General features: G+C 41.9%; 1 protein-coding gene across 1 annotated transcript in view; it reads right to left on the bottom strand.

Moving 5' to 3' along the window:
* Positions 1 to 2,662: 2,662 nt before the first annotated feature.
* Positions 2,663 to 27,742, bottom strand: part of FAM171B (family with sequence similarity 171 member B) — a 62,655-nt gene continuing 37,575 nt past the window's right edge. Inside the window, exons 3-8 of the mRNA XM_025460435.3 lie at positions 23,580 to 23,672; positions 20,209 to 20,367; positions 17,188 to 17,358; positions 13,408 to 13,524; positions 7,652 to 7,775; positions 2,663 to 7,407 (exon numbers count right to left, since the gene is read on the bottom strand). Coding sequence (XP_025316220.3) covers positions 6,063 to 7,407; positions 7,652 to 7,775; positions 13,408 to 13,524; positions 17,188 to 17,358; positions 20,209 to 20,367; positions 23,580 to 23,672 — 2,009 coding nt within the window. The 3' untranslated portion in view covers positions 2,663 to 6,062. The remainder of the gene's footprint in view (positions 7,408 to 7,651; positions 7,776 to 13,407; positions 13,525 to 17,187; positions 17,359 to 20,208; positions 20,368 to 23,579; positions 23,673 to 27,742) is intronic.

The following is a 27,742-nucleotide window of genomic DNA, read 5'->3' as shown; positions in this document are numbered from 1 at the left end:
ACAATAAATTATCTATTAAAGTCCATGTTAATAATTAAGCATTTCTGTATCTAATGGACAAAAATATCTGGATATTGGGGTAAATTTAAGCTGAATAAATATACTTTTTAAAAATGCTTTCCATGTAAAACAAAAACTTATTTTTCTAGACTAAAATATATAACTATGTAAAATAAAAATTATTCCTAGCTATTTATTCCATGTTGTTTAGCAGCCACAATTACGCTTTTCAACATTGTATGTAAGAAAGGTTTTTAAGCTTTTCAAGTGGAATAAGCCCAGAGACTCCTGGGAATGTAATTATCTGGTTTGTTTTGAATCAGACTGTGTACAGTTAGTCTAGTGTTTTAATAAGGTCTCTAAGGATTAGAATCAGTCAACATATGAATTATGAAACTTCTAGTCAATCTGAAGTACAGAAAAAAAGGCTAAATCATGTAGGAAATTGGGTGTCCCTACAGGACTGTGATATGTTAGTTACAAGTGAGTATAGGTTTGAAAACTAGGAAATGTAAAATTCAATCAGGAAAGGTCACTGAAGGGAAAAAAGTATCATATACTTCTCAACTTGTAAACTTCCCCAACAGAAGCAGATAGGTATTTATCTACTATAGCTAACAAAGTGGAAAGAAGTGTTATTGCAGTTTTGACAAACCCAGGTAACTTTAAAATGTGATCTCTAAGTTTATCTAATTTAAAAAGAAAATTATCACCATTCTCTGCCTAAGAAATTGGCCATATATATTTTAGTGAAATTTTTTTCCATCATTTGCAACTTTTGGTATTTCACATTTTAAATTGATTATAATCAATGTATTTATTTCTAGATGACTTTTTTCTAATCAAACTCTGAAAATGTTTTTATTAAAAAAAAAAAAAAACCCAGTTGGACAGAAGTCCACAGACCCAAAATAAAGGAAAAAAAGAAGAAAGTCAAGGAAATAATGTATTTTGATGGAGCAAACAAATCCAAATTTAAGACAATAGAAAAGTTCTCAAAAGAATTTAACCCCACTGTTGATTCAGAGAGAGCTTACTGATAGAATTAATCTATCTCCCTGGAAACTGTACTAGAGAAATCTACCTATAAAAAGGCCAAAGTGATTTTGAGAATCCTTGATAAAGCAACACTGTGGTATAGTTTTAACTAGTGCTATATCAACAGCATGTAGTTTAGGGAAAGGTCTTTAATTAGCTGATAAGTAAATCGCTTCTGATAAATTCATTTTAAAATCTAGCTCCATCCGACTATCTTTCCTATAGTTCTTACCTATTAGTCTTCCCCTATTAATTTCCCTTCTGAGATGAGAATGTGATGACTGGTTCATGAACATCATTGTTTGGCAACCATGTTTCTGATCGTGATTTATGAAACCTATTTTCTATTATAATCAGTTCCATGTGAGCTTGGATGAGTCCAGAAACTACATTATCTCTGTCAAGACTCTGGGCTATCCGAGTGGGAGACCAGGCCCTGGAACAGAAGTAGCCACACAGCCTGGCTTCCATTCTATAGGGATCCAAATGGGAGTGTCTATCTCAAACAACAGTGCTGGGGTCATAATCTGCACTGTATCTGTAAGCGGATTCAGGGCCCAATTCCCATTAGAACTAACCACAGATATTTCTACTACCATATTAATTTATGTAAATTATACAAAATGTCTGAAAACACAGCAGCCAAGCTAATGGCTCCAAAAAGTATCCTAGGGGCGCTTGGCTGGCTCAGTCAGTAGAGCATGCAACTCTTGATCTCAGGGTTTTAGTTCAAGTGCACATTGGGTATAGAGATTACTTGAAAATAAAAAAAATATATGGGCATGTGGGTGGTTCTACTGGCTGTGTCTGACTCTTGATCTCAGCACAGGTCTTGATCTCAGGGCTGTGAGTTCAAGACCTGCAGTCTGGGCTCCACCTTGGGCATGGAGCTTACTTAAAAAATAAATAAAATTAAACTAAATTAATAAGAGGTATTCTAAAAGCCCAAAATACAAATTGCCTGAACTTGAGTATGGTTCAATTAGGTGAGCAGAAGGGCTCTTGAAGGAGATCTAGCACTCTAAGTGTGAACAGCCTTTGTGTGATTATATTGTGTTAGGTTTAAAGTCCAAATACTTTAAGTGGAGGTGGGGAGAGGATATTGTATCATTTTCTCACTCAGGTATTTTGAGTACCACAATTTTATTTTACATTCTATCACATTATCTTAACAAGTCTTTTCATTGAATGGAAAAATAATTTGTCTATACTCAGCTTTAACAGTAAAAACGTGAACTTTGGAGAATATGAAATACAGAGAGAAATCAAGTTTATTATATAAACAAAGGGTATGCAAATAATATTCATTTTGCCACCGGGAGTGTAATAATGGAAAAAGTAATCATTGATTATTTATTAGATTAAATGACAGTTTAGGCAGGAATTTTTTGTAGTTTACCCAAAATTAAAGAATATATTAAGGGGATGCCTGGGTGGTGGAGTTGGTTTAATGTCCGACTCTTGGTTTCCACTTGAGTTGTGTTCTCAGGGTCATGGAATCAAGATCAGAATTAGGCTCCAGGTTCAGCATGGGGTCTGCTTGGGATTGTCTCTCCCTCTCTCTATGCCCCTCCCTCCCCTCTAAAATAAGTAAAAAAAAAAAAAAAAAAATGCATCAAGGACATTTTTAGATTTATTATCTTTAATGAACTATGTTTAACATTTTACAAATCTTCAGATTGTTACAGTTTTCAGCAGTAAATATAGTAATAATGGCAATAAATACAGTGAAATGTGAGATTCCTCTGTTGAAATACAAAAGATAGAAATACTTAAAAACAAGAGGGCAATACGTCAACTTAGGGTCTGAGATGGAAATCAGCATGGTCAAATTCTTTACGGTGCCAATACATGGGTGAACGCAGGACTCATTCCCTACAAGTGAATACGAACTTTGAGCTTCACCTTTGTGGGAAGTTTTGAGGGACAGTATTTGACCCACGGATTCCTAAAACTCTGTATGTATTGATATCAGAGGATCCAAACACAGAAAGTGATCTGAAAATGATTGCCAAAGCAAAGAAGTGCTTTTATTCCTCAACATTTGTGACCTTCGTGGTATACTGCATATTATAAAAGGGCGTAAACCCTATACAACTGCATAAATGCCATAAAAATTGATTTTATAAAGTCTCAAGATCATAATATGTATTCAAAAATACATATAGCTGTGCTTTAGTAAACGAATCCATCAGTTAATTGAGGGATAATTTTGCTTTTAAGATATATCCAAAGTATATACAAAGGATCCACAAATGTTAACAATTTGTGATCAAAATTCCCAAGAGTTACATTTGCAAAAAACTGTTGGTTTTCCATTTAAAAATTTAAGAAAGTTGTGAACACCGTCGGCTTATTATTACTTGGGTTAAGAAAAAGTAGATGGCTTCAGCTTTTTAACAGGAAATTTGTGAACTACTCACAAACGAGAAGTTACACATTTTTGATCATTAAAAAAGGTAAATTGCCGATACTTCCCCATTGAGAACAGAATGTGCAGCGTATAAAAGAAAGTAAGATTTTCTCCTGAAACCAAAAAAATTTCTAGCAAAGACCCTGGGGATACATCTTCTCGTTTCCTTTATAGGAGAATGAGTACGTGGCATAGTTGAACGGTATACCCTTCTATCGTGTGTATTCCATTACCGAGCTAAAAGGTGGAACAGTTTTATTTAAAGGTGGGGAAAATATAAACTTAATATATCGAAGTACAACATTTTACTCTATAGTTTCTAGCTTCATTCCACCATAATTCATCAATATAAACTGGATCCAAAAAAAAAAAAAAAACCCACAAGCGTTACCTGCATGCAAAATTCATTGTTCCAACATGAAACGCGAGGTCTGTATTTTTTAATGAACAAAAACTGCACATCCGCTTAATTTGGCCAACAGAAAGAAAACGCACATTAAAGAAAGATGCTATCATATCCTCCGATAAAGCAAGTCTGTATCAAAGGCACTTCAGCAGAGCACTAACTCCGTAACCTTTTCCAAGTCATCGTCGTGTATGCCACTTTTAATGCCTCTTTCTGTAGACAAATAAGAAACCTCCTCCTCAAAAAACTAAACCTAGGTATTACCCCAAATATTTCTCTCTTCTATGGATTGGGTAAAATATGGCAAACTTTTACCTAGGTTTTTAGGTTCTTTGGGTTAATACAGAAAGGAGTATGATCTGACAGGTTTGGTGTTATAGGAAAAACTGAAGTAATTCTAGGAAAAAACTGGCTGAAGTCTACTATCCTGGGGGGAAAAAAAAGCTGTTGTCTTTCATGGACTATCCAGGTGTAGTTTGACTAATGCTAATAGGACCGACGTTGATTCTCTCAACTTGTTGATGCGCCTTGGTTGTCTATGTTGAACGAACACGGGTTCCCATGTTGAATAGAAGAAGATGAGAAAGAAAGTCATTTAGTTTTACTTTTCCCCCCAAAGGAAAGGGGAAGCTGCTTCAGATATTTGCCTTCATGGACATTTTAAGGAAAATGGGATGAGTTGATTTTAATTAACAAAGAGCTTTATTTTTAGGACGTATGAATGATGACTCAGAGTTGAAGACAATTATAATTAAAAACAGCTGTTGAGTGTGTTCATTCTGAATCCTTTGCTATGGTGAAAAGGACATGAATATATTACTTCTAAAACTAGGAAGAAATTTGCAAATGCTAAAAGTGATTTTAAAAAGACTTTTTTTTTTAAGATTTTATTTATTTATTCATGAGAGATGCAGGGGGGTAGAGAGAGAGAGAGAGAGAGAGAGGCAGAGACACAGGCAGAGGGAGAAGCAGGCTCCATGCACCGGGAGCCCGACGCGGGACTCGATCCCGGGTCTCCAGGATCACGCCCTGGGCCGAAGGCAGATGCTCAACCGCTGAGCCACCTGGGCGTCCCTTACTTCTCCATTAAATTGAAACATTTTCTAAAACATCTTTTAAGAACGTCAAGAGAAAAACATCTGGATACATACCTAATATTCTGAAGGTGTTTCTGAGTCTCAGGGAAATAGAATTTCTTTTCCTGCTTGTCGACATTAAAAAAAATAATAAATGTTTATTTCCTTTAGTTTCACGTGTTTTGTTAATAAACTGAAAGGTCTTAATGAACACAAAAGTATTAATTTTTTAAATGAAGTTTAAAAGTCTTTAAACAGGTGAACTGGGGGTGGGGGGGAGGAATAGAAAAAAATATCTTAAAGCTGATTTTAGCCTACATGTACCAGTGACTGTTAAATTCAAGATACGGTGTTTGATTGTTGTTTTTTTTTTTTTTTTTTTTCAGATCGATAAAAGTTTTCCTTGACGGCTAAGCTCATTTCACTATAGAAGCAGGGAAAAATAGAAAATTCAGGATGACTTATAAGTAACAAGTTAACCCCTTATCATTTATCCTGTGAAGTCATATCCCAAACAACCAAAGAGCTGGTGTTTCCCTCTCTGACAACCGAGTTGCTTCTTGCCCATCTTGCAGGAGTTAAGATTCGTTTGGGGGGTGACACACATGCTGTTCACACAAAGCAGGGAATCGTGGTTGGCCTTTACATTCTAGGGCAACATCAATTCAAAACACGTGTGGTTACTTCCACCTGCAGGCAGAGGAGCACACGGGGCAGCGTTTCACGGTGACGCTGCCCGGAGCGCAGCTGCGGTCCCGAAGGGTCCGCGGGGGCAGCATCGAGGCAGAGGCCACCTTGGGAGTACACACTTCACGGTTATTCTTAAGAGAGGGCTACGTTGGCTACGTGAGCAACATCTTCAGAGAACTAACGTCTTGAAACTATTTTACATTTTGAACTCCTGGATCCTTCCAATTCACCCCGCAAAAATAAACGAACAGGCCAGAAAAAGCATCCCTTGGTATCTTCGTCTGTCATCAGTGAACTGCCAGTTTGCTATTTACTCCCCTTGAGACATGTCCAGGGCCCACGGGACGGCTCGGCCTCCACGTCCTCCGAGGCTCACCCAGCAACGTGCAGGAAGCGAGACCAAGCGAGGCGGCACGGACACGGCCACCCTCGCGACGGGCTAATTTATGGGAATCAGGGGGCGTTCCTCCCGCCTCTTCCAGATATTAGTCTTGCTGTCTCTTTTGGCTAGTGCTGGTCTGCCCCTTCTTCTGGTGGGGGAGATACTGGCCTCAAGGTCTTCGACGGTGCCTCTCCTTCCCGGAGACTCCTCCCCGGGGTGTTCCAGGATGGCTCCACTCCCTGCATCGAGGATGTGCCTTAACGCTGGGTCCTCGGGGGAACACACGGTAGTCCCACTCTCACTACTGCTCAGGTCTAAATCTTCTAAGTAAAGGATCTTAGGCTGATGCATGCTCTTGATGAAAGTCTTCTCCCTCTCGAGCTTTCTGCTTGAGTGGTGCTCATTCATGTCCACCCCAGAGTCCAAACTCGTGTCGTTGCTCTGGGCTCTCTTGCCCTTTTTCAGGTCTATAAAGGAATGTCTCACTTGTGCGACCGGTTTTCCATCGAGAGACACAAACCACGCTCTGGGATGCGGGGACGGCTTTCCCCTGGACAGCTCCAGGAGGGTCTGCTCCGAGATCCCCTGCAGCTCTGATGAGAAGGGAGTCATCACAACAGCCTCGTTCAGCGTTCCGGGAACAGAAACAGATTCGAGTAAGCTGCTGGAATACCGGCTCCAATCGGAAGTCTGGGATGGCAAGCTCTGCTGGCCTTCCAGTGGGATCTTTTCTTCCCTGGCGTCCGGGGGCTGTGCATGAGAATGCACCGGCATTTTGGGTAATGTCTGTGTGAAACTCTCCCTACTGACCGGTTCCATCAACTGGCCATAGACCAGCTGTCCCTTTCGTGGCAAAGTGGCTGACTTGGCCGTAGGTAACTGCTCAGGAGTGGCGAAAAGGTCCGACGTTTGAAGGATGGCAATGGGTTGGCTGTAGATATGCATAAGCTGTTCGGGGATGTGGGAATGTCCGTATCCCTCTTCCTTACCTGTGAGATACCGCTTTTCCTCCTGAGCCTCACCTAGAGATGAAGCCAGATTGCTGTTAATAGGTCTCGGCTGTTTGGACCCTACGCTGGGCTCCAAAGACTGTGCTGGGCTCCTCGAGTAACTGTTTGGATTGGCGGATAGAAATGAAACATCCTCATTGTAGATCTTAAAATTGTCCCGAGTCTTTACCATGGAAACTCTTTCTTCCGCTTCTGCCTTCAATGGTTCCTTTTTCTGAGGGCTATAGGAGGAGTTTTTGGCATTAAATAACTGTGACTTGTCCTCGGCTTTTAACGCGACTTTGACCGAACTGATGTGATTTATGTGTGTTGTTGAAGTTGTCTGGTCTCTCTTGAGTACTTCGAGTTTAGTGATATTTCTTTCTCTTTTCTGTGGAGTACCACACTTATCCCTGGAGTAGAAGAGGTGGCAAAAAGTGTTTAAAACTTACGGTCTAGAAGACTCATTTTTTTAAGAATCTCAAGATACGCGTGTATATAGGCAATGCCACTGTTGAGTCTATCCTCTTTTATTTCAATCTACATCTTGAAAAGATCCAAGTACTGACTTTCATACTTTGTGATTCCCAGAACACACAGACATGAGGCTGTAATTGGATAGTTTTCTGTGTTTATACATAGTAGTATTTTTCTTACCTGCAATAACAAAGAAGTACAGCAAAGAATCCAATGACAATGACGATTGTTCCTCCTAATATGGCTGTGAGAAACACCGTGTGGTAGGCAGTTATGTCCCTTGAGTCTCCATTTATACCTGAACCTAAATATTTCAATATAAACAAATGGAGAAAATACATTATTTTATTTTTTTTAATTTTTTAAATTTATTTATGATAGTCACAGAGAGAGAGAGAGAGAGAGAGAGAGGCAGAGACATAGGCAGAGGGAGAAGCAGGCTCCATGCACTGGGAGCCTGATGTGGGATTCGATCCCGGGTCTCCAGGATCGCGCCCTGGGCCAAAGGCAGGCAGCCAAACCGCTGCGCCACCCAGGGATCCCAAAATACATTATTTTAGATCAAATTTTCAACCAGGTCCTATTCTGGGAAAGGCGTATGTGTACACAGTTGTGTTTGGTGGTTCCCATCCCAATGGCGGGCTTCCCTGTGGGTGGAACGTCTGTTCCCTACGTTTTGGGCTTCATCAGTTGACTTGTGCTCAATGAAATGTGAGCACCTTAACCAAGGCTGCATAACACGGCCCTGCCATCTTGCTGAGATCCTCTAATTATGGACAGTGTATCCCAAAGTGCTGCCCTTCCTTCAGCCTATACGTTCTGGAAGGAGAACAAATGATGCACAAAACCAGGCCAAGCCCAACAGTCTTGATATTGGCTTCCAGGCCAGACAGTGAGGGAAATTTGCTTCAGGAGGCAGCAAAACTGACCCAAGTTGTACGGTAGCAAAATATCTGGCAGAATAAAGTAGGAGAAAATATTTCTGTGCAAAGAGGTTTTAGAATAGAATGTTAGTAGGGAGGGTCGACTCATTAGCTATATGCAATTTATTATTTTTTTTAAAGATTTTATGTATTTATTCATGAGAGACACAGAGAGAGAGAGATTGAGAGAGACAGAGAGAGAGAGGCAGAGACACAGGCAGAGGGAGAAGCAGGTTCCCTGCAGGGAACCCAACGTGGGACTCAATCCCGGGTCTCCAGGATCACGCCCTGGGCCGAAGGCAGGTGCTAAACCGCTGGGCCACCCAGTCCTCCCAGCTATATGCAATTTAAAAATAAGTTATTTTTAAAGATTTTATTTGAGAGAGAGACAGACAGAGAGAGAGAGAGCACAAAGGGAGAGGGAGAAGCAGACTCCCCGCTGAGCAAAAAGCCTGACCTGGGGCTCAATCCCAGGACCCCAAGATCATGCCCGGAGCTGAAAGCAGAGACTTAACCAACCGAGCCACCCGGGAGCCCCTAAAGAGATGTTTTAAAGATACATTCAAAACAATTTGCCAAGGTAAGTAGGTAAGAAAGAAAGAATCCAAATGTGGGGGACTTGAAGGATTCGGGGTTTGCTCTTCCTTCAGCCTGGCCTGCAGATGGAGAAGACGCCACGCCGAGGCACAAAGGACCGTCTACCTTCCCGTGTGAGAATTCGGATACACACTGCGGCCGTCGTCTGCCGAACTGCAGTAAAGGCAGGTTAGTGCACTGGGGCGATCAGCTGCAGGCTATTAAAGATTCTGCACGTAAATAAAGGCAACTAATGAGGAGGCAGCCAGTTTTGGCGTCACCAAGACGGCCCCCGTGTACCACAAGGCTACCGATGGTTCTCAGCCCGAGCCTAGGACGTGCTCAGGATGATAAGGTGACGAGAACGAGGAGACAACTGGATTTCTAGCAACCTCTGCCGTGAGAAATGTCCAGAATGAGGCTTTCAGCTTCACCAGGGACACCAGGAAAGACTGAGGATCACAAGGTCTTCAGATCCTTTAGCTTTTGCATCATCCAATTTGATAAAAGTAAAGTACTAATGGGAGTTGTACGGGTTTGGGAGAAGCAGTGTTTGGTTATGCAACAAACTCTGGAGCCAGAATCCTAGGCTCACTCTTCTTTTTTAAGAGAAACTTAATAGTAAAGTTTAATTTTCTTTAAATATATACCTTTCTCCCACCTTCATCCCCCTCTGGGGAGGAACAGAAAGCGCCCCCCTGCTCCATGCAGGAGACTTCATGTATAAAGCCTGATGTGGTGGGGAGGAAGGAGGAAAATACTACCGACAGAGGGGAAGAAGGTACGTGCTGCTACCTTAGCCTTCAGACCCCCCCGCCCCCATCCCCACGTGACCCTTCAGCGCCTTGAGGAGCCTTTAGGAAACGTCCCTGGGACTTCACGTGAGTGTAGAGCAAGCCCTTCCTCTAGAGAAGCACCCGAACCCCAACATCACCACTTATTTCTCTGTAACTTTCTCCTTTTTTTTTTTTTTTCTTGGGCAAATTGGTGTCTCGGTTCCTGTCAGGTCTCACCTACGGGGGTTGTTGCAAGGACTGAAAAGGTAGCACAGGTGCTCAGCACATGAGAAGCAGCCGGAAGGTGTCCGCTGTAGGAACACCACTGCTGCTGAATGAAACTGGGAGGTCATGCAAGAACAGGCCACACTTTCCTACACAGCCGGGAAGTGGTAACAAAGGGCTCATCGTGTCTGATGGACAACCGGGGGCCGCGCTGAGCAACAGGGCATTCCTTCAAAGAGAAAAGAAAAAGGGGAACAGTTCTATCTGCAGATCCTTACTCAGGATCCAGAGCTGCAACGGAGTGAAGTTTGAGAATAAGTGGGTGAAACTCAACTTCTCCTAAGGGCACATGAACATATGTTTCCCCGGCAGAGAGACGCTAACAGCTTTTCACTGCACAGGATTCCAATGGAAATGTGATGCTGATACTGTTGGGTTTCCCCCCAAATTTTATATGTATGACAATAGCAAAAAGTACGCATCTCCGTGTGTGTGTGCATGCGCGTGCATGCCTAAAAAGAGAAAGGCAGAGAATTATATTTTCACTTAAATATATTTAAGTGAAATATATTTGAAAATGTGTATTTAAATGTGTATTTAAAAACAGTCGTAAGTACCTGTTTATTAAAGTCTACTATAGCAATCTATGAAAAACTACTTGATTTTAATTTCTTCTACTTATTTTCCAAGGAATTCTGTTCAAGATTAACTTAAAAAACAGATTTAGTATATTATCAACCGAATTTTAAGTAGCTCTAGCACAACAGACACTAGTCCATCGGAGGACCAATTTTTATTTTACAAAATGTGATTTTACTCATAATCTAAAATCGGGGGGGGGGGGGCGGGGGATATTAGAGATCATCATACGCAACTCCTCAATTTAGAAATAAGAAAACTAATATTACAATGGGTAAGTACCTGTTTTCAAGCTCAGCCAGATATTTACTGGCAAAGCCAGAGCTACAATAAAGCTACCTATATTTCTAGTATAATGTTCATCTGACCGTGATGCACTTGCAGGTGGATTTTTCAAAAGCATCACCAGAAGCTACTTAATTCACATTAAATGGGAATCCCACACTTGCAGTTTAGTACTCTGATTCACACAAAAGCTCTTCTGACGTATAAGCTAACACAAAACTTCCACCTGCTTTAGAAAATTATTTAGCTTTTGTAATTCATAGTCATCTTTTATAAATTGGTTTCAGGTATATTATATATATAAGAACTTTAATGTAATTTATATATATATAATGCAATTACATGTAATTTGATAAAATGTAATTATATGTAATACTATTACAGTATATGTATATGCAATAGTATATGTAATACTATTATATGTAATACATTTACAATATATGTAATATGTAATAATGTAATTATATGTAATTTAACTTTAATGTAATTTATGTATGTATATATATAAATTATATATATATATATGAAATGCAAATGTTCCTTAGGTTATTTTATTAGAAGTGAAATCACTTGGATTTAGTTGAAGTATTAAATATTAATTGCTCTTATTCATCAATATTTCATTACAGTTGCAAATCTAGAATGAAATAAGGACAGACAGCTGGCACGACTGCAGGATATTTTGCATCATGAAGAACAAAAGTAACCACCCTCTGGTTTCTGAATAAATAATCTCATAAGCACGAAGTTCAAACAAAAACCGGGACAACGTCCCTGTTATGATCCTTGATCATAATGGTTAAGGGCTCATGTTTCTTCTATCAGAATACTAAATTTTGGTTTCACTGAAATAAGAAAACATCTCATTACCTGGCATCGTTTAAAATTCAGAGGTTGCCAATATAAAATGGAAAAGAAAAGAAACTATTAAAAAAGACATTTTCAGAAAGAACTGAGACCCTTCAAATTATTAACAGGCAGCCATACAGTTAGAGGCTAGAACGCTGCAGAGGAACGAACGTATGTAAAACGTCACCCACATCCTGGGTCAGGGGGTGCAGGGGGCTGTCCCCGACCAGCACAAAACAGCCAGGGTGCAGCTGCCTCTCAGACAGGAGCCAAGACCCTCAATAAACCAAAGGAAATTTCTTGACACGTGATGAAAGATGTAGGAACTGGGCGGCCCGGGGGGCTCAGTGGTTTAGCGCCGCCTTCAGCCTGGGGTGTGATCCTGGAGACCCGGGATCAAGTCCCATGTCAGGCTCCCTGCATGGGGCCTGCTTCTCCCTCTGCCTGTGTCTCTGCCTCTCTCTCTCTCTCTCTCTCTCTCTGTATTCTCATGAATAAATAAATAAAACATCTTAAAAAAAAAAAAAAAAGATGTAGGAACAACACACACATTCAACCCTCACTCCCCCAACGCTTCACTAAAGTGAAGGTTTTGCTTTGTTTTGTTTTGATAAATAAACCAACTCACAGGTTAAAGGAGAAAAGGAAAATGAGATAAAAGAGCAAGAAGATGCCGAAGGCTGCAAAGTGGGTTTAGCAAAGCCGGCAACAGGGAAAGCCAAGAAGCAACTCAGATGATGCCTTCGAGCGCCCAAAAGGCCCGTCAAGCGGTAGCAGGCCCGTGCCGTCACCAGTCCACACCAGCACAGGTTAGAAGACCTTACGGCATGCGATGTCCAAGTATTTTGGGAGTTTGAGAGCTTTATACAACTCAAGATGCAAGTGTGATTTCCTTATGACAAATCCTATAGATAATCTGACAGCGTGTTAAATCCAGGAAAAATAAAATATTCATTTGTCCTAGAATACGAACAGATCATTGCCAGCGGACAAGTCTTAGTCTTCGCCCACCTTCAGTTCTGATGTCAGGCCAACCTTCACTTGGGGTATCACATGTCCTATCTTAAAAACAGTATGGGGACACAATTTTTCAACAGCCCCTACCCCAGGGGAGAGCTCAAGACCCAAGTCTAGGCCAACCTAATTCTTCATCCCTAAAACAAGGGAACAGTGTGAGGAAAAGACCGCAAAACGTAGTCAGCCACGTGCACAGCAGCAATCTTGCAAAGACAGTCAAGGAGGCCTGCTGCCTTGGTTCCCTAGGACCCCTGCCTTTTAGAATCTAGTTCTTCAGCCTTCCTTGGGATCCTATGAACTCTCTATATCCTAATATATTTCATGTAATTATCCAAGATCTGTTCCTGTTGCTCGCAACCCAAGGCTCTAACTGATGTGGGTTGAATCCTTGGAAAGTTAAGACATTCGACTTGAACAAAAATCTATACTTTACAGATTCATCAGACATCATAGGTATAAAGGACCTTAGAGTTCACTGAGCTTAATCTTTTCCTAAAGCTGAGATCAAGAGACTAGAAGCTTTTCTAGCATTATCCGGTTGGTAAGCGGCAATGTTTAGAATTAAAATCAAGACCTGGTGATATCAATTCCAGTTTGACTATGTGGATTTTTTTTTCAAATTGCTTTTGTTTCATCTTTACAGTACCTCTAGTTCCTGGAAGTGGAGCTGCTATCCAATAACCCAAATGTGGTGCATCGTACGTCCAAATTAAGTGATTATTATATGCCTTGACTGTTCCCCGGCCATGATTCACCCAAGCACCTAAAATGGCAAGTAAAAAATACCAATCAGTTAGATTATATAGCTTTAGCGCTGACAGATAGGAGTTTGCTGACGTTATGTATAGAATACTTTGTGGGACTCTTCCAAAAATCATGAAAACTCTGGAAATACATTATCATGGGATAATATACATTAATATTATATCATAATACAGTGCATATTGGGGCGCCTGTGCGGCTCAGTCGGTTGAGCATCCGACTCTTGGCTTTGGCTCAGGGTTGTAAGATAGATCCCCACGTCAGGCTCTGCGCTCGGCGTGGAGTGTGCTTGAGCTTCTCTCTCTCTCCCTCTCCTACCTCTCCCCCATGTTCACACGTGTTCTCTCTCTCTAAATAAATAAGCAAAATCTTCAAAATATACATATAGTGCATATTATAATACCTACAATAGAATGGTTTGAATGTTTGTTATGACTAAAGGAAATAAAATCATTATAAATAAACTAAGAAAGGACACATATTTGGGAAAATCATGATGCTCCAAATAATGTTTAAATTGGGCATATTGGGATAAGTCGTAAGGATGTGTATAGTGAAATCCAAATTTATGAGTAAGTGGTTATTTGTCACCTGTCCTGGAATTCTGATTAAACGCATAATGTTTGCTTTACAGTCTCATTAATTTTTTATTAAATACTCTTCCGGTCTATTACTGTGGGCATGGCTCTTTTAGAACCAGATTCTTAAGAATATTTTTAAAGATGCGATCTGATCTGGGGTGCTTGGGTGTCTGGGTCGGTTAAGTGTCCAACTCTTGGTCTCAGCTCAGGTCTTGATCTCAGGGTTGTGAGATCAAGCCCTGCATTGGCCCAGGGTGGAGCCTACCTAAAAAAAAAAACAAAAATCAAAAAAAATAAATTATATGCTATCTGATCTAATAAAATGCCATCCATAGAGAAAAGAATTCAGTAAAACCCAGATCTTTCATAAAGTTCAGCATGACAAAGCTTTTTAGAAGTTCAGTGTATATTTGTACACTGGTTTATCAATGCACAGTAAATCTACAACATGTACAACAGTGTTTTTAATAAGGAAGACAAACTTGATGGAAATGGATCAACTTATTGGTTTTTAAACAGTCACATTAAAATTCAGCATTACCTATACCTGATAGATGAATTCAAAAAACTTGTTACTGGAAGGTACATTAGAGACAAAGGCCTTTGTCAGGATGAACAATCATAAATCAGAACTCAAAACAGATATTCTTTGAAGTGTTTTAAAACAACTCCTTTATTCAGCAAATTAGGAAACTCAGGCCCAAATAAATGATTTGTTCAGAATCACACTGCTGGTAAATGGACTAGACTCTGGGACTTAGAGCTTTTAATCTAATGATTGTAATATACTGTATGTGGTCGTAGACCCTAGTCCTGGCACAGAGCTTCTAAAATCATTGGAGTTTCCTTGTGATAAAAGATGGAAAGGGTGCTTCTTGTGGTTCCTAACAAGCCACTTTCAACCACACCTGAGTCTATATTAACCAGGTGATTTTTGGAAAGTCCCCTGGGAGGGAGGGGGGTGCTGGTTGCCAGGGAAACCCCGTGTGATTAGAGGGTTGGAACTTTCACTTTCAGCTCCACCCTACACACTCGGAGAGAGGAGGGAGATGGGTTGAAGATTAAGTTCAATCACCAATGGTCAATGACAATGGATCATGTCTATATAATGAATATATAAAATATTATATATTTTATATATATAATATATATAAAAATCCCTGAACTACAGGGTTCAGAAAGCAGTTAGTCAACACGTGGAAGTGATGGGAGGGTGATGCACCCAGAGGAGAGGATATCCTTTTATATCCTTTAATAATAAACTGATAATCTAGTAAGTAAATTGTTTTCCTGTGAGCTGGTCTAGCAGATATCAAAGTTCAGGAGACGGTCATGGGGACCTCCAATTTCTAGCCAGTTGGTCAGAAGCATGGATGACAAACTGGACTTGCAATTGGCCTCAGAGGTGGGGGTAGGCGACAATCTTGTGGGACTGAGTCCTTAACGTGTGGGATCTGATGCTAATCCCAGGTAGATAGTATGTAAATGGAATAGAATTTTAGGGCATCCAGCTCTTGGAGAACTGCTCGGTGTGAGAAAAACACGCCCTGCATTTGGTGACCGGCAGTGAAGTACTGAGTGCAGAATTGCATGGAGAGGAGACATTTTCCCCTACAACTATCTTTTTTACTCATATAGTTTCCACTCTCTCTTAAAAACGTGTGTATATTATTATTCACTTTTTATAGCGAACATTTATTTGGATTTTTTTTTTTTTTGTTTTGGGTTTTGGTTTTTTTGTTTTTTTCTGACTACCCTTCTAATTACAGTGAAATCTCATTCCAAATCTCCTTTAAAGGTTGATGGGCTCCCTATTTTCAATCCCCATTAGTGTGGGGCTCCAACACACAACCTTAAGCCTAAAAACCAATCTGTACCTTTTTTCTTTTCTTTTCTTTTTTTTTTTTTAATGAATCTGTACATTCTGTTTGCAGAACACAATGGCTGGTTCTGAGATGGGCATGAAAACTCCATTCTAAAACTGCAGTTAATCCAAGAGTTTGTGCAATCGCTACTAGGAAAGGATCTTGCTTTCCACTGGGCTTTAACCCCGGTGGGTATAAAAGCCTGAGCACTTCCACCCTTCTTGCCACTCTGAAGGCAAATCCTATCCCAGAAAGGTATTAACACGGAGGAAACAGATGAGAGGAATCAAGTCCTGTGAAACTGTCTGGGCTCTGTATCTTGACTCACCCAAAACATTTATGGAGCATATCCCTTTTTGGAGGGGGTTACAAGTAACTTAAAGACTCGCATCTTATTTATATAGAGACACAAGAACAATATCAAGAGAAGCAGAGGAGGAAAAAAGTACGTCTACTTAGGAGGCTAAACAACTCAGGGGTCAATAATGGTATCTGGGTTTTTTGTTTTGGATTTTGTTTTGTTTTTTTAAATAACCACTCTGTATCTTAATAACATGATGTTATTTATTTTCATGAAATTAACATACGTTTCTCGGATTGCCTTAACCAACCTTGTAGATACAAGTTCATGTTGCCGATCAAGATCCTGAGGGATTATGAGCACTGGGTGTTACTCTGTACGTTGGCAAATTGAACACCAATAAAAAATAAATTTATTAAGAAAAAAAAAGATCTTGAGGGATGTTTAAAAAGGCATGGAGGGAGAGGGGGGGGCTGTCTGGCTTAGTGAATAGAGCACTTAACTCTTGATCTCGGGATTGTGAGTTTAAGCCCCATGTCCAGCATAGAGCTTTAAAAAAAAAAAAAAGGAAGGGAATGTGAGTAAATAATGCTATTTTTTAAATGTAATATAATTAATATCATTTTCCCCACAGTTACATTAATCAAAGCGGGCCAACTTTAGTCATTTTAAAGTGCTTAAAATTGCAACATTACTGATTTAATGCTCTACTGAAGATAAAACATTTAAATATAAATGACACATTTTAACATATTTTAAATAAGACCCCTTAAATTTTAAGGCTGTGATAAACATTAAAGGTTGCCAATTATACCTCAATAAAGCTGAAAAAAAATTAACAGTAATACAGAAACATATTTCTTAGATCAAACATTCAAAAGGGAAATATTCAACACGTTTTCACGTAGCTTACATACCTATGTCCATATCAAACGTCCAGGCAGGTACGGGATCCCCTGCAATTACGCCATTTGTATGTAGAAGCGGGAGGGACACTTGAATAGAGCCATCCACCTTTAATTCTTTTCCTCCGGAATATATTTTCACACATACTGCAGCAAGAGGAGTCAATTCAAGGCTTTCAAAACCTAAAAAGGAAGATGGTTTATTAAAACCGTATGTACAACAGAGGCTGTAGTTACATATTAATAACAAAGCAATACGGGCCTAAGATATCCAATTCCTTTAGTCACCTAGGGTTGCCCATTTCAGTATCACATAGATACTGGATCCTCATTAAAGAATTTTACAACATATCCTAAGTAGAGGTTATACAACCCGACAAATCAATATAAGCCTAGAGACCTAATTCTTTCAGAGTCATGTGATTTAAGGTCACTGGAATCTAATTCAACGTTTTAAAAACCAACAAAACAGGGGACCCCTGGGTGGCTCAGCGGTTTGGCGCCTGCCTTAGGCCCAGGGCATGATCCTGGGGTCCCGGGATCGGGTCCCGCGTCGGGCTCCCTGCATGGAGCCTGCTTCTCCCTCTATCTCTCTATCATAAATAAATAAATAAATAAATAAATAAATAAATAAATAATAAATAGGTAGATAGATAGATAAATAAATATTAAAAAAACAACAACAAGACGAGAACAAAAGCACATCTCAGTAGTGTCCTACCCACAGGAAGGTTCTACTGTATCGCGTCCTCAAGGCAGACAGGAGCCTAAAACCCCATCTCTCCTGCCTCCGAGAGCATCTGCTTCAAGTCCTAGAACCCCAGACCGGGCCCTACTCCTCTGAGTTACCTTGTGTAAAACACATTCTCACTCAAAATGCAAGTTTTCATAGGCCTGACAAAAAATGAAACAAAATCAGCGATATCTTCAGCTGGTGTAAAGGTAATAAGCTGTGATACACGTCTGATTAACAGCATCACCGAAAGAATGAATGAAACTTGGACTCCTATGTGTTTACAGCATCACTTAGATTTCAGAGCTTGGAAATTGAGGAAAGTGGGATTAATAGACCTGGTCATACTGTTTGCCTAAGGTCTTATTTAAAGTATGATTATACATATGATTTATAACATGCCTTTTTTTTTTAAGATTTTACTTATTTATTCATGAGAGACACAGAGAGAGAGAGAGAGGCAGAGACGCAGGCAGAGGGAGAAGCAGGCTCCATGCAGGGAGCCCGACGTGGGGACTCGATCCTGGGACCCCGGGGTCACGCCCTGGGCTGAAGGCCACGCTCAACCGCTGAGCCGGGCTGCCCATGGCTTTCTGGGGTGACTGCTTGGACTCCACCCCGACCCCCAGCTCCACGCCGTCAGTGTCTTCACGGGGTCCACGCAGCCGAAGCTGATAAGAGCACCACGCCAACACCACTTGGGATGAGGCCAACTCAACGAGGAAGGAGAGGAGGAGGGTACAAGGGGAAAAGACGACAAGACCATGAGAAGGAGGCCGCTTTAACCACCACATTCATGCTCCCGGAACTCCAGGCCTAAGCCATCCAGGACAGGACCACCTGCACCATGTGCCGCCTTAAACTCCGAGGAAAGGAGTGTTTTTGCTCCTGGGTGCACTAGTCCCACTCCCGGAGCCCAACGGGCACGTGCGGCAGGAGCTGCCATATGACACCATATGTCATAGGTGTCCATATGACCTGATGGACAGAGCACAGGAACACTCCCATCCGACAGCACTGCTCCAGAACTTTTACAATGTCAGTGGAACGCTCGGGATAACAGAAACGTCCCCGAATAAAAGCAGGTGGAAAAATAAAAAAAATAAAAAAAATAAATTAAAAAAAAGCAGGTGGAACGCTGGAAGGGAGGGTATCTAAGGTCCCCTTTTCACTGAAGCGAGAGTCTCGTCCCCATGAAGCCTCCGGGGCAACGTAAGCCTCCTCGGCCACACGGTCTGCGGGTCCCCCTCTCGCACACGGTTTTATTTGGAGCATCCTGTAACTCGCACCTGGAGAACTCCGGCAGGGATCTTCCATGGGCTTCCTCAAGAAGCTGACCTTGAGATGACAGCTTGGGGGTAAGTCCCCAGTGCTGAGGGGGTGGGGGAGCACAGCGAGCAAGAAGGAAGCCAGCAAAGGCTGTCCCAGGGAACAGACGTGCACTCTTTGTGCTACAATATTTACAATATTGTAAGAATACAGTACGTAGCACGTAGGACACCTATAAGTGCTAATCGACTGTCACTGCTAAGGCTGCTGGTCCACAGGCTCTTAGCAGTTAAGTTTTTGGAGAATCAAAATTTAACACCATTTTTTAACGGGGTGGGGAGGCAACCCTACATCGTTCAAGGGTCAACTGCTCTAAAATACCTATATATCATTTTACTCTCAGGAAATATCAAATACATCAGAAAAACTTCAAATATCAAATACAAATAGAAAAACTTCAAATTGCTTGACCTATAAACTTTTTTATGTCCGACAATTATTCATTAATAATTGACCCGGGGGGATCCCTCGGTGGCTCAGCGGTTTGGCGCCTGCCTTCAGCCCAGGGCGCGATCCTGGAGTCGCGGGATCGAGTCCCACATCGGGCTCCTTGCATGGAGCCTGCTTCTCCCTCTGCCTGTGTCTCCGCCTCTCTCTCTATGTGTCTATCATGAATAAATAAATAAATCTTTAAAAAAAATAATAATAATTGACCCGGTAAGACTGAATAGAAGGTCGGATTATCAAAACACGTATACGCTTCTTTCAATCAGATTTTCATTTTTTAAATACATCATTTAACTTGCAAAGTTATACAACGTATCACTATCGTCTATACCTCCTTTACCTCCCTTGGAAAGAAACATCCTGCACATTAAACTTTCCATTCACCCGATAGAAGGTATGCAGCGTATTCTGGTACAACTTTTCTTTCATTGGGTAAAAGGGAATCGCCTCCAAACATCTTAATAAGCAGCCCTACTACGTAATCTTCCTTGTGAATACAGAGCAGGTAAAAAATGAGATAATACCTGATTTATTGAGGGTAATTCCAGTTGTATACAGGAAATTGTCCACTTTCAAAAACTGTTGTAGGACTGTGAGATAGCCTGTTACGTTGTTAATGTGGTGGTTGTTGGGTAGTTTAATTAAGGCTTTTGAAAACTGAACACTTGGTTGAGATTTGGCATCTGGAAAAAAGGAAACTTCATTAACAAACAGACAAATGCGTATTAAGCAGAGCATCATTGCTTTAGGACGCCTTCACATCTCATAAGTATCATCTTAGATTCAGAACGGAAATAAATAAGAAATCCTCCTTCCTTTAGATCCCACAAGGAACCTTTACCCGAGAAACCGCTTCATGCTCCTGCACAGAACTTCCCCCTTTTTTGGGGTGTCCCAGTAGGAAACCACATACTGACGTCAGCCCGATGGTTCACTGGGGTCTCATTTCTGTCACAGGAGTCGAGTTAACGGCGCCTGCCAGAAAGGGCTGCAACCGACCAAAAACGGCAGGTATTCGATCCATAAATGTTATTTCACGTTAGTAACGTCAACCATCCTTTAATTGAACTCGGTGAGCATACTGATGCTTCCATAATCAATGCATTCTGAACAATTCAGGGCCAACTCTCAAATCATTAAAACTTATCAAAAACATCAACTATTGCTTTGAACCTAAGGTCACTTACTGATAAAGACAGAAGCAAAAAAAAGAAAAAGAAAAAAAGACAGAAGCAATCAGTTAAATTATTAGAATTTTAAATGTAAAGTTTCTAGTTACTGGACAACACATGATAAATGAAACATAAGATAATTTCTCAAAATCAGCGTATAGTTTACATACGAAGCTAGAAAAATAATACCTGGGAAATAAGGGCTGTAAATAGAAACAACCCATTTATATTTTTCTTGTTTGATTAAACTGTTTGAGGCTATAATCTTATACCTTCCAACCCATCGCTTTACAGATACCAACTATACCTGATCCTTTTAAAACAGGTGTCCTGAGTTTCACATTAATAGAGGCTGAGACAGGGATCCCTGGGTGGCGCAGCGGTTTGGCGCCTGCCTTTGGCCCAGGGCGCGATCCTGGAGACCTGGGATCGAATCCCACATCAGGCTCCCGGTGCATGGAGCCTGCTTCTCCCTCTGCCTGTGTCTCTGCCTCTCTCTCTCTCTCTCTGTGACTATCATAAATAAATTAAAAAAAAAAAATTAAAAAAAATAAAAAAATAAAAAAATAAACAGATCTATTTAAAAAAAAAAATAATAGAGGCTGAGACATGAAAACGGAATGTAATTCCTGACCTTTCACTGGAATGGGAAAAAAAAAAAAAAGTCAGTGGACAAAACTGGAAGTGGATGGTTAAATTATCCCATCAACATTAATTTCGCTGCCACGGCCTTTTAATATCCCTATTCTTAGGCATTGCTTGCTTAAGTCCTGAGAGGTAAAAGGCCACGACACGTGCAACTTCCCTCCAAATGGTTCAGGAAAAAAACAAACAGAGCCGAAGCACACCCAGAGCACGGATACACACGGTAAAGCAGATGGGATCAAGTGTTCTCAACGGGGGAATCGGAGTAGAGGGTCTACAGGGGTGACTGGTCTCTTATTCTTGCAACTTTTCTGTATTTTGAAATTATTTCTGTATTTGAAGCCATTTCAGATACAAAGTCAAAAACTTAAAAAAAAAAAAAAAATATATATATATATATATTATGTGCCTTAATTGTGCCGAAGCCCCCGATTTCTTAACAATGGAAAACACGTACACTAAGTGAAACGTGTGGCTAAGTTTCCCTAAGGTTCTGTACGTTCCTGAGGTTTCTGATGTCTCCTGCTCACTTCACCACAAATACACTCAAAACCTAACGCATTTTTCATCGTGCAAACCAGACACCTTTCTGGTCAAATCCTGGAAGAAAACATATAAACACTTTAGGGAAGATGAGGGATTGGGAAGGGGGTTTCCTGCGGGTAGACGGCCCTGCACAAACAGCCCGTCCGCGGCGTGGCTTCCCCCGGGCTCACCTCCCAGGGAGACGAGGCGGGAGGAGGAGGGGACTTGTGAGACCTCAAGAGGACGCGCCTCCCCGACAGGTGTCCCCTGTGGCCTCGCGAAATGCAGAGGGCGGCACGTGCACACGTGCGTACCCGCCTGTTTCATATATTCTGGGGGAATCACAGTTGGAAATGGGCTTCGAAGAGGACAGCTCGGGAAGGGGAATGACTCAAAACCGAAACAGACTGCAAGGGGGGGGGGGGGGGGGCGTGGTTTCCACCAAGGCCCAGCGGCTTGGCCCGCAGCCTCCCCTGCAGCCAGGGGCTGCCTCCTCCTCGGGGCTCCAGGCCCCGGCCCCGGCCCCAACGGCCACCGCCCAGCACGCCCAGCGGCTCCAGGTTCCGTTAAACACATTAGGCTTCTAGAGCAGGGGAGTCGGTTCCTGTCTTCAGGAAATGACTCCAAAATTAAGCATGCCCAAGTCTAATTTTTTCCATGGGATAAAGTATTTTAATACTTTTTTTTTTTAACTTTTTTGAAACTTTAGAAATAAACGAGATAGCTTCTGAGCACGAGCCTTCCCAAGCAAGTCTTTTGGCCACGACGCTTACTGGACTCCACTTCGAACATTTTCTGCCTCTACCGGTCATTCCTACTATGCTTTAGGCCTAACCATTAATTCCCCAATACAAAAAAAAAAAAAAAAAAAAAGAAAAGAAAAAAGAGAAATCGTGGCCATCTGTAGAGGTTTTATGCAAAGTGCAGTAAGAGTGACACGATGCTAGGGCCCCCCTAAGGACCACCGAGGGGGGCTGCGGCTCTTTCTCGTGGCTCGTAAAGCCAAACGGGAGGCGCGGCCTGAGCCGGACCCCAGGTAAGGCCCCACCGCCCTCCCTGCGGGCCGTGCAGGGCTGTGCAGGGCTGTGCAGGGCAGGCAAGTCCCACCTGCTGAGCAGACACCTCGAGGTCTCGGGCCTCGGCCACTCGGGCGGCAGGTCTAATGCCAGAGGCAGGGACGTGGTGGCCGCAAATCCGAGCGCCCCAAAGTTTTCCCAACCTCGGTCGCCGCTAGAGCCCTGGGAGCCGTGTGGTTTGGAAAGAAGCTGAAGCTGAGCATCTCTGCGACGTGTCCAAAAGCCAAACGTTCCCATTCAGGCAGGGGTGGGAGGTGGCGGCGCCCCAACGGCAAAGAGCGATCCCCGCGACACAAAGCCCGGTCCCCACCCCTTCAGACCGGCTTACAGCGGGGCCACCCAGCCCTGACCACTTGGGGTTTTCTCCGCGTCGTACCCAACACGGACTCGTTCGTGAAGCAGGACAGTCCCGCAACCGAAGGGCTCGCCACGGTCACCCGAAGGTCTTCCTTCCCCGCCCAGGAGTGTCGCACTTACCCGCTAGTTTTCCGGTGATTAAGACGGTGTCTTCAAACAGCCATATGTTTGCTTGGCTTTGCGGGAACAGTGAAAGAGTCACTGATGAATATACTGCAAAACAGAGCACAGTTGGAGTGTTTTACCAAGTGTGGGGGGCGCTGGGTTCAGAATGGTCTGTTCCGCAGCCCGAGAAGTGGGGGCAGGGGAACCTACAGAAACAAGGAAAAACAGGGGTAAAGTATGACAGGGGAGGAAAGGGGGGATACCACAAAGTGAGAACGAAAGGTCAGCCATCGCTCTTTTCTTTTACTAATTGTATTTCACTATTTCCTTTTACTAATTGCATTTTCCAGTAGTTGATAGCAAAGTGACTAACGATGTTCTCTAACCCCAGATATATATGGTCGGGTTAAATGCTCGAATAATCCTGAATAATCCTCTATTTCCTCCATAGTATAGCATGTATAGTATAGTATGATGTAGACAGTACTACATATACTATACTTGGTATTTCTTTCTAATGATTTAAAAAATAATCTTGGGGAAAGCCTGGGTGGCTCAGCGGTTGAGCGGGGTCCCCGGGGTCCCAGGATCGAGTCCAGTGTCGGGCTCCCTGCATGGAGCCTGCTTCTCCCTCTGCCTCTGCCTCTCTCTCTCTGTGTCTCTCATGAATAAATAAATAAAATCTTAAAACATAATAATCATCTTGGCTCCACAATCCAAGGCTCCCTGAGACAGACACCACATCCCGGGTTGGCTCTGTCAAACGTCCTGCCGGAGGGTGCACTGGTCTTCATCACGCAGCAGGTGTGCAGGCTCCGCGTTGGCCCAGCGGGAGAACAGGTTAACCCAGAGCGGGACAAAGGGTCCCGGCGACCACAGGAGGCCAGATGTGCCCCCAGAAAGAGGCACCCTCTGGGACCGGGGGGCTGACCTGGAATCACGAAATTATTTCAAGATTCATGAGCAAGAACAGATCATCTGAACTTACTACACGTGGGCTCTCGCTTGCTGGCTCTCCTCCATGCGACGGACGCCTTTAGACTTATTAGCAAGAAATTAACAGAACAAGTGGGTCTTGACCTTAGGACAGGGTAAGACCCACTTGCACGGGAATACTTTCACGCTTCAAGATCCTGCAAAGGGCTGTGAAGGAAACGTGGAAGAGAGGACAAGACACAAAAAGATACGCAGGGACGTATAATGAAATACCCCCTCTTCCTTCAAGGGGCAAAGAGGGCTGCCGAAGCGAAGCGTAATTTCAATTCAGGATGCGTTAGGGAGCCGGGAGGGAGGGAGGCAGTGGCTCGGGCCTCGGGAGGAGGGTCACGAGCGCCCTGTCCCACGCGCGGCCACTCTCTCCGTCACACGTAGCGTAAAGGGGGGCAGCCCTGACGGCCTAAGGTTACTAACCCTACAGAGAATCTTCTGAACCCCAGTAAAACGTACCCGTAGATTTCCCCTCACTGACAAAATGTGCCTCATCATAAAGGGAATAAATGTCCACTCTGGAAAAGTTGAGACGTACAGACAAGAACGCAAAGATAGGGATAGTCGTCACAACCCCAGCACAAAGACAATCTTTATTAAATACATCAGTATATGTTTTTCCTGGATTTTTTCCTGTGATTTTTTTTTAAATAGTCACACTATTATATACAGATATTATCTTAAATGAAAACGGGTGAAAATATCTGCGCATAATATGGTGTCCCTCAATAGAAACTTTTCCTAACATTTGCATGGTCACATACTTCATTTTCTTAAGTATCAAGACTTACTGAACCACTATACTAATATATATATATTATATATAAAGATTTTATTTATTTATTCATGAAAGACACACAGAGAGAGGCAGAGACGCAGGCAGAGGGAGAAGCAGGCTCCATGCAGGGAGCCTGACGCGGGACTCGATCCCGGGTCTCCAGGGTCACGCCCTGGGCTGAAGGCGGCGCCACCCGGGCCACCCTATACTAATATATATTTAGTGTTTTCATTTTCGCTGTTATGGCAAAAAAAATAATAATATTTGAATCAACATCTTTGTGTACGAATATGTGTCAATTCTAATTATTTGTCGATCTGATTTTAGGACAGAGCCCCAGCAGTGGAATACTGGTCAATGGTCATGAAGATTCTGAAGGCTTCGGACACACATATCTCTGATTGTTCTCCAGGTGCTTTTGCTGACTTGTACTCCCACCAACCCGGCTTGAGAATGCCCATCATACCTCACTTTGTCAATACCGAGTATGTTCAACTTTTCTTAAACTTTTCTAAGGTGAAAAAACTCTAAGAAATAGGTATGTCGGGCAGCCCAGGTGGCTCAGTGGTTTAGCACCGCCTTCAGCCCAGAGTGTGATCCTGGAGACGCGGGATCGAGTCCCACGTCGGGCTCCCTACACGGAGCCTGCTTCTCCCTTTGCCTGTGTCTCTGCCTCTCTCTCTCTCTCTCTCTGTGTCTCTATGAATAAAAAAAAAAAAAAAAAAATCTTTAAAAAAAAAAAAGAAATAGGTATGTCTTTAGTGTACAAATCTGAGACTGTTAGGAAAATAAAACGTTTTGTCACGTTTAGTGACAAATCATTAGTTTTTTCTTGTTTTGAACATCGCCAGGCCGATTTTGTCCATTTATCTCATTTAGCCAGGGCGTTGGGTGTTTTTTCACTAATTTGTATGAATTATTTGCCTATTAAGAATATTACTCCAAGGGGGGCCTGGGTGGCTCAGTCGGTGAGGCATTCAACTCTTGGTGTGGCTCAGGTCGTGACCTCTGGGTCCTGAGATCGGGCCCCACAGTGGACACCAAGGTCAGCATGGAACCTGCTTAGATTCTCTGTCTCTCTCCCTGCCCCTCCCCCTCCTCCTGTGTTCTCACTCTCAAATAAATAAGTAAATAAATAAATAAATAAATAAATAATAAAATCTTTAGAAATATGTTACTCCTTATTGTTTCATATTTTTCCTTAGACATATTTCCTGAGATATAATTGACACGGAACTTATTAGCTTCAGGGGTACAACGTAACGATTCAATATTTGTATATGTGGCAACATGATCGCCACAGCGTCTAGTTAGCATCTACCACTATACGCAGGCACATTCTCCCCCCGTGATAAGAACCTCTAAGATCTACTCTCTTAGCAACTCCCAAATATACAGTATGGTATTATTAACTATAGTCACCATGCTACACTGTACCTTTTTTTAAAAATAGTGAAAGTGAAATCTACTTTTTATGATCTCTTACATTGCTTTAAAGTTTAAGTAGACCATCCTAATAAAAAAAAAAAACAGTAGTTTTTATTTTTCTTATATTTAATATGATTTGATTTTCCACATTTGAACTCTATGAGCAATATATTTAGAATATAAATCCAAATTCATTTACTCCAAATAGTTAACCAAAATATCCTAACACTACTTACTGAATATTGAATTCAGCCTTTTCTCTCTGACTGATAATGGTACCTTATCATAGATTACATTTTCTAAAAAAAAAATATATATATATATATTACATTTTCTTCTACATGCTACCATCTGATTTGTACCACAGTATCACAGAGTTTTAGTTGTGTAGCTATATAATATTTTAATTACTTGAAATGGCAAATCACCTCTAATAAATATTCTTTTAAAATTATTTCCAGGCATTTTTACACATTTATTCTCCAAGGATTATCCTGCTACATTTTATTTTTTTTTAAATGCATTATCTATAAATTAGGAAGAATTGAAACTTTTACAATATTCGGGTTTTCTAAAGAACTATAACATTTTGCCATTTATTTAGATTTTTAGTTCTTTTTTTAATTTTTTTATTTATTTATGATAGTCACAGAGAGAGAGAGGCAGAGACACAGGCAGAGGGAGAAGCAGGCTCCATGCACCGGGAGCCCGACGTGGGATTCGATCCCGGGTCTCCAGGATCGCGCCCTGGGCCAAAGGCAGGCGCTAAACCTCTGCGCCACCCAGGGATCCCTAGATTTTTAGTTTTGTTAAGGTTTTTTTTTTTTTTTTTTTTTTTTATGATAGTCACACACACACACACACACACACACACACACAGAGGCAGAGACACAGGCAGAGGGAGAATCAGGCTCCATGCACTGGGAGCCCGACGTGGGACTTGATCCCGGGCCTCCAGGATCGCGCCCTGGGCCAAAAGCAGGCG

The sequence above is a fragment of the Canis lupus genome, chromosome 36, assembly GCF_003254725.2.
Source record: "Canis lupus dingo isolate Sandy chromosome 36, ASM325472v2, whole genome shotgun sequence".
NCBI lineage: Eukaryota > Metazoa > Chordata > Mammalia > Carnivora > Canidae > Canis > Canis lupus.
Note: the sequence above shows the minus strand (reverse complement) of the source record. Positions and strands in the feature narration are given on the sequence as shown.